This window comes from Anser anser (assembly GCF_964211835.1).
Source record: "Anser anser genome assembly, chromosome: 12".
NCBI lineage: Eukaryota > Metazoa > Chordata > Aves > Anseriformes > Anatidae > Anser > Anser anser.
The window spans coordinates 18,477,964-18,485,947 of NC_139733.1; the positions used below are offsets into that span (position 1 = coordinate 18,477,964).

At 40.6% G+C, this 7,984-nt stretch overlaps 1 protein-coding gene across 3 annotated transcripts in view; it reads left to right on the forward strand.

Annotated features, from left to right (window-relative positions):
- The window catches only part of TAFA1 (TAFA chemokine like family member 1), a 225,306-nt gene extending 217,632 nt beyond the window's left edge, over nucleotides 1-7,674 (forward strand). Inside the window, exons 5-6 of one of the 3 annotated variants that reach the window (XR_014571553.1) lie at nucleotides 3,943-4,530; nucleotides 5,903-7,674. Coding sequence is in view for 2 of the 3 variants with exons in the window: in XM_083795727.1 (XP_083651853.1) it covers nucleotides 1,299-1,328 (30 nt within the window). In the remaining variant the exon portion in view is untranslated. Of the gene's footprint in view, nucleotides 1-1,298; nucleotides 1,368-3,942 lie in introns of all 3 variants that reach the window. The other 2 variants (XM_083795727.1, XM_083795729.1) reach the window with 2 other exon arrangements.
- Nucleotides 7,675-7,984: the final 310 nt, after the last annotated feature.

The window sequence follows — 7,984 nt, forward strand, 5'->3', positions numbered from 1 at the left end:
TCTTTGGGGAGGAGGCAGGTGAGGGGAGATCTTTTCAAAAATAGATTTTATTTTTTGCATTGGTCGAATATTTCACAATCATTTTCATAAAATGGCCATCTATACCTGTATTCAACAATTTTAATAAGATTGTTTTCATACCACATGATTGAATTTTTTATACAGTTGTCAACTCAAAACATTTTTTATGAATGAATACATTTTGGTTTTCAGTAAAGTGAAAAATACCTTTTGAAACCTGTAGAACTGAAAAAGCAGAAGATTCAAGATTTTTTTTTCCTGTTTATTAAAAAGTTCTACATACTCATAGCTGGCTACTAATTCACGGGAAATTTCGTGTCATGATTTCCCTTCTTTGTTTTTCTGCAGTCCCAACTGTAGTTATTTTTAACATTTTCCAGGCCTTTTGTTGAAGGAGATCTTACCCCAGCTGATCCCCATGGCTTCTGAATTCTTTTCTTTCCCTCCATATGATTTATCCCATGGGGAATGATTTGTATTGCAACTTCACCTTCTCCTGGCACAGCTAATCTCACCACCACTTAAAATTGTGCCCCTCCTGTATGTGCCTTGCAATGCAATCAAAAAATACAAGAAAACTAACAAATTACTATATGACCTTTTCAGTGAGGCAACAGTTTTCTCACTAAATTAGGGATTTAAAATGGAAGAAAGGGATATTAAAGAAGTAATAAAAAACATAAAGTATGTTATACTTTCTATTTAAATTACAATGCTGTGGTAGCTTTGCAGTCTGTCTGCAAGTTATATAATTTAGGAGTTGCATTTGCTGTTTTTCTGTGAACTCATCCTACCCTTAACTCTCCCGATCGTCATCATATAATCTAGTTCTAGGAGACAGAGGTGATTGCTAGAAATTTAGCAGCTTCATTAATATTCAGATATATGGTCCAATCTATTCAGTATGCATTATTGTATTTCATTTAAATTAAATACTTACAGAGTGAGTGCTCATAACTGAAAAAATATTTCTGTCATTTACCCACAGGAGTTATTTTAATTAGCTTGTGAGAGGAATACCTTATGGTGCTGCTTCCAGTAGAATTTTGCTTTGTTGCTTTAAAATATCATTACAGAGCCCAGCTGACAAAGGCAACATGACATGATGAGCTGCTCAACTGTCTCTTGCATTTTCAAAGCAAAAAATCCTACTTCATAATCCCTGAAACTTTGCTTGAGTCCGTACTGCTGCGTCAAGTCGGGCAACATAAATATAAAATAATAGAAGCAATCAGATCCTGAAACAGGCATGTTTTTTCTTTGTTTTGTCATTTCAGATGGCATCAGAGAAAGAGATTACACTATAATCTGTACTGATCCCAATCCAGGCTGCAAGATTGGGCAATGTATGTCTAATTTATGTAGTTAAGGAAGTTAAGAAAGCAGAAGAAACAACACAAATCAGTCATCATCCTAGATATATCTGTGGTGATTAGCCAAAAAAAGCTAAAGCAAGTCACCACAGGCTGTAAACTATTTTAATGAAGGCTTTTCCTTACACAAAATGTATTTATGTTGGGCAGCTTCTGTCCTGGCAAGGAAAACATTCACATTCATGACTCACAGGATTAAAATACTTATTATCTTCAAGGCCCACAGTATATCATGTATATCACACATAAACATGTGTGTACATGTATGTGTATATGTATGTAAGAATACCTGTACACAGTGTGTGCAATTTTGCAGTGTATTACTATATGATTGGTTCTGAGGAGTAATTAGTGTCAGAATTAATATTACTTTGGAGTGAGTAGTGTCAGAATGTGGACAGCAGATCCAGTGGAGGCTTTGCCAGCATAGCCTCCATCCCTTCCTTTTCATGCATTTATTCCTAGGCTTAGTCCTTCAATATAGCTCACTAATTAAGTTGTTAAAGCCAAAGTTATAAAGCTCACAGTCTCTGTAAATTGATCTGTTTTCTATTGATAGTCAGAGAAGGTGACAAACACTGGAACAAAATCATTTTTTAATTCTATTTTTGGACCAGTTTCAACCCTTTTTGAATTCCTATTTACTCTTTTTTTTTTTTTTTTAAGAATGTAAATTTCAAAGATTTCTATGAAAGTCTGGAGGTTTTTTTTAGAGCAGCATGAGCACTTGGTTGGAGATCATGCCATGACATTTCAGGAGAGCAGCTGGCACCAGGGAGAAAGAGAACACATGGTCTCAGCCTAGATTTTGGGAGGTGGTGCCCACAAGCACAGCTAAGCACCTTGAGAACCAGACTTGCTGAAAAACACAAAAGCATGAATCTTCACATATCCCCTGTTTTGTGTCTTCCTGTCTGAGCAAGGGACTCCCTCACAAGCTCTTGACAACCAGCTGGTGCCGATGCACAGCCTTCTGTGCACCACTTTGCAGGGCCCTTGAGGAGCGCAGTGCTCCTCCCAGGGCTTTGTGCCCAGCCTGTGCGCACGGCAAAATGTGTTTTTTCTGTAATCCACACTAATAACACCTGGCATTCATATATGAGCCCTCCAAATGCTTCAACAAGCTGTTTTTCTGCTGATACCACGGAGGATGGAAATTAAAGCCTTCAGCATTTGAGGACTGGCACAGCAGCTCAGCTCGGAGCAGCTTCACGGCCTGCACCCTCCCTTGCAGCCCACCCACCCTCTGGTTTACAGAATATATTTTGTCACCGAAGAAATGCAGATCACCCTTATGGTGCCCCAGAGGGCTCAGAACAGCACGTTTCATAGTGGCCACACTCATCTCACGCTGCAGCAAATGGCACCTGAAGTGCCGGTGGCCCCTCGGCACCGCGGCCCCGCAGCGCTCTCTTCACCGACTGCCACATCTTTGTGGCAGGGCACAAGCCAGACAGGGGCGTGCTCATCCCTGAGAGAGGAAACCCAGCGGGGACACTTGTCAGCAGCAAACCACAAGAGCAGAAACGGGGAATGGGGGAGGAATGGAAACGGGAAATGAAACCACAGTTGTTGGTTGTTGTTTCTTCAAGCTCTCCTACTAACTTAATATGCCAGATGATTTTCAGACTAGGTTTTTCTGAAAAGAAAAAAAGAAGAAACCCTTCTATTTTTGCAATAACTGTCTCTATAATTAAGAGGTCAGTTCAAAACAGTAGAGCACAAAATAGTAAATATCTCTTGCTCTTAGTGTAGCATTTCTTCATATCACCTAGTGCTTAGCTAATAATTTGTAGCCCTAATTATGCCTAAGCCTGCTCATATTCAAGTCAATATGAGTTTCACTGCTGACCTAATCATCTAGCAAAGTGTTGGACCCCTTCTGCCATTCATCTGCGTGTATCAGTTCGGGAAAGCAATGGAAGCCTCTCCTCAGGAGAGCTATTTTTTGCTTCTAGTAGGTTGTTCTTAAAAACCTCTGGGCGGTGGTGTTTCCTCTTCAAGCCATTAGTGCACTCACTTAGATCAATTGTGGTGTTTGTCATGAAGAGCGATGGTTCTGCTGTTTGTTGTGCTATGCAGGCTGTCTTATCTCACTCGAGGTGAGGAGATGGAGTCGGTCAGACTGCCCAGTCTGTTACCTTGGTCATTTGTCATACCTTGCCCCTCTTTCGGTGAGTAGGGTGGTGGGGGCCAAATGAACCCGAAAGTGGGGCCCAGTCACATGTCCTGGCCTACCAGGAGCTACCTGCATCACCCCAAGAAGGGGAGGATGGAAGGCTTTTGGCCTCATGCCCAGAGCTGTGCCAGCATCTCCTGCACCACCACAAACCCAGCATCTGGGGCACGGGCAGGGGCTCCTTTGGGGTCTGCTTCTGTACACCCTTAAATCACTGCGGCCTCAGGAGCAAAGAGAACCAAAATATAAAATTAAGATTTGATCTCAGCTGTACAATGAGCAGGGCTGCGTGCCACAAAGCTTAGGTCTTTTTTTCTTTCCTCCCCTGGCACATTTAAAATGACTGACTCTCGCACTTTCTTACTGCAGATCCACCCGAGGACCTAACAGAGCGATGTCTGCACGGAGACAGTGAAAGCCCAGCTGATTTATGAGGACAAAATATCAAAAGTTGAAAACCATCTCAGCATTTACAAGCCAAATGGATTTCTTATTTGCACTCTGACTGTTTACCAGACAACAACAGTGGCTTTACTGTGTGAAAGAGAGTATTCTGTGGAAATAATGCCCCTGCTTTTTGACAGCTGAAAAGAAAAATGAAGAAAATGGTTCCTTTGGTAAAGTTTCTGAGATTACGAAGTACAAACAACAGTATAAGTTTGGATCTACAATTTACTTTATACCACTTAAAGTATATATATATATATAGAAATATATATATATTAATATATGATATTTTGAAATAAAAGCCTCACTCTTCAAGAAATTGAATAGTACCACACTTTGCTGCAGCTGCTGTAATTTTTTTTTCTTTATTGTAATGGTCTGGAAGATCCCTACCTGTTTCAGAAAGAAATGTGGCGGTGAAGAGGCAAAGCAAACCTGCTGCGGTACAAGGACGCCTAAGAGCTACACAAATCCTATCGATGCAGCATCCAGAGCTTTCCATTCCCTTCGGTAGAATTTCAAGGGCATTTTGTTGTTCAACTTTGTGTTCTGGAGGCTTTTCCCCTTGTGCAATACTAGCATGCTGGCTTTGCTTCATAACCATACTTGATACTCAATTGATATATAACAATGATAATTCTATCCTCTTCCAAGAAAATATTTTTAGAGCTGTTAGATATTCTGTGGAGAAGAAATGGACAACTACTGAGTGAAGTACAGTATGTATTAAAAGTTTATTTGGCAGAGTTTGGTAGACTGTGAGCTCCCTTCTTATTAAAGATGTACTGTACGTACAATGTCTTCAGACTTTGTATAGCTCATAGAGACTGCAGTAAAATCCCAGTAACCAACTCCAAAGCTTTGCGTTGTTGGCTCACTAATTCTTTGAAACAATGACAAAGCTCTTTCTTTCTAGACTGAGATGCAAGAGGGCTTCTACTTATGGTTTGTTTGTGTTTTGTTTTTTTTTTTTTTATGAGTCAATTTGCAATTGGTGAACAAGCATTTTTAGCTTAAGAGAATGCCCCTGTGGACAGCTCAAGTGCTGAGGCACACCCACTTGCCTGGCTGTGTGCTTTTATCCCACAATAATGGTTTCTTTCAGTTTAATTTTAATGTTTCTCACTAAGGTGAATTTGGCTGAGATGAGATGATCTTCAGCAAGGATGCATCCACAGAGGCATTTAGCTACTAACCGTGAACACTGAGTTCACATTCCTAGCTCAGCTATTGCCGTTCACCATGCAGCCTGGCCCTTGTGCTGCTGAAGATCAAATCTGAGGGCTGAAGTGTGCAAGTCTAGTTCACATTCCTGAGCACTTTTCTGAGCAGTTCAATTAGTTTCAGGGGGGTTATTCATGTGGAAAAGTGTCTTTCTTTCATGCATAAGTGTGCACAGCCCACCCTTCAGTACACCTAATGCTACCAAATCAAAAAGGAATGTAGAAGCCTAGCACTCATTTTATCCAGTCGAGCTTCATTTCTTTGATATGTCCAATTTCCTTTCAGCCCGCTTACCTGTCTCTCACAGGACCCCTTCAGCCATGCTAATCACTTTTAATCCAATGCAGAGGAAGAGCTGCACTTCCCAACCCAGAATTGGTCAAAATTCCCCCACTAACTTACTTTCTCCTTCGGGGCAACCACTTCAGTCCCTGATGTTTCAAGAGGCAGAAATTTGTCACTGTAATTACATTGTGTGTTAAAGCAGCTACATGACATGTCACGCCATCCTCCATGCAGGCTTTCCGTGCTGGTCCCTGCCTGATGCTCACGGCAGAAATGGAGATGCTTCTTCCAAGTAGTTCTATTATTTCTCTTTTAAAAAGATATCAGAGTGAAAAAGTACAGGGAAAAATCTTTTTCTCTTTTCTGCGCACAGAAAAACTAAATAGAACAAGCCTCACCACCAGCTGCAGATCCTACCATATGGAGACCAGCCCCCTGGCAGCCCCGCTGGACAGGCCATGTATTTTCTGGCCACAGACATCTGCCTGAGCCACAGAAGATACCTGTACCCTGCTTTAGTGATGGTCTACCATGGATGTGTGTCCCTAGTCCCATCCTCTCGATTTGGAAGTGACCACTGCCTGCCTCATTGCCCACAAACAGGTGTGCTCCCAAAATGAGATTGTTAGACCAACTCCAAGTCCACCCAGCACAAATAAGGAGAAACTCTTCCCAAATAAATCCTTAGCATTTCTTATTTTTACTAGAACAGCACTTTGAAAGGGCCCTCCAGAGATAGGAATCCCTCGTTGCACTAAGAGATATCCCCTGCTACCAGAATAAGGGGGAATTAAAAGCTAGAAAGTGTTGCCATTCCTTTACCAATGGTATCTGAATAGCTAAATGTCCATTCAAAATCTTATTAGCAGTCTGTGGAAAACTGGGCAGAAACTAAACTTGAGTGTCCTTATTCCCAGTCCAGTGATGCTCTAATTGATGACCCCCACACAACAAACTAGCCCATGGCATCTTGTATCCTTTGGCAAATTCCAAGATGTCACCATTGAGAGGTATTTATCCCATAGCAGTGTATCCGACATGGCTCAGACTGTGAGCAGATAACAATGCTTATGCCCGTGTCTATGAAATACGCCTGTTAAGACTGGGAAATATTAGACTTGGTAAAATATAAGAAGGAAATGTTGTCATTTCCACGGTAAAGTTTCCTAAAGATGTTTATGAATCCTTTCTTTGCCAGTAGGCAGCCTCAAATATCACCACACCAAATTCAGTAAACATCTGCGTCTCTTTGAAGTTGCTGCAAAATCTGCTCATGAAGTGCAGCACTGAGAAATTGCTGTTTTAATTAAAATGTTTTAGAGGGGAATTAAGGCCTTTGCAGAAATAATGACTAATAAAACGTGAAGTCAAATTAAGAGCTGGATGCAGCTAACCTTCATTGTTTCAGTGAACCAAATTGAAAACAATAATAAAAATATTCAACCAGCCTGGAGTCACAATGATCATGTATTTCAGTGATATGCACAGTAATACAGTGTGTAGAGGGAAGAAGTCATAGCTGCTTTTTCACCTTGGCCAGTGGAAACACAGTGTGTTCCAGTGGTGGAATGAATGCGTCCCCCATCCTCATGGAAATGTGTTAGTCGTGCTGTCCTCTGCACAGTGTTAAAATATTTACATCAACAGAAGTGAAAGTTGACGTTCCTGTTTCTGGTAGAAGTCAAGACAAAAGGATGACAGGGGGGAAAATAAATAAATAAATCAAACATTTGTAAATGCCTCAAAGACAAACTTAGTTATATCAGTGTTTCTTCCTCAGATGTGTGAAACCAAGTTATGTAAATCAAAAATGTGCAAGTTGGAAAAAATACTGGAAAAAAAAAAAAAAGTAGCTACCATCTGCCTATTGATTCAAAAAAATCTAGATTACATGTTTCTGTCCAAAAATCTCTAGTAATAAAAAGCTCAGTGTGGTATGATTTGATATTGCTTTTAATATGTTTCATGCTATATGTAAAGAGAAATGCTTCATGGAGACAGTCGAGTGCTATGGCCTGTGATTTTGAACAGGATGATGTGCACCAAAACCTGGTATTACACAGAGATGCCTGTGAAAAAAATACGGAAGGTGACTGACGCGGTTTCTGATGAGTGATACTCCTATTAGACCTACTGATCAACCATTAACATAGTGTGCAGATATTTTCAGCTCTGTATTGCTTGTATATTTCCCTATTCTAAACTGACTATCTCTGTTCCAAACTCTCCTCACACACCACCAGTATTGCATCACTCACGGTCACTTTGTCAGAGGAAAGCAGTACTTTTCCCATTCACTGTATGGTCAAATATAATTATAAATGATAGAGGAGCTGTGGAAGAGAGAAACCTACCTTGGTTTGGAAAGCATATCCATTTCATCTGAAGGTGGCAGTCTTTGTTTCTCTTTTAGTGACAGGATGAATATTGTGTCCTTATATGAGCGTCTCTTATT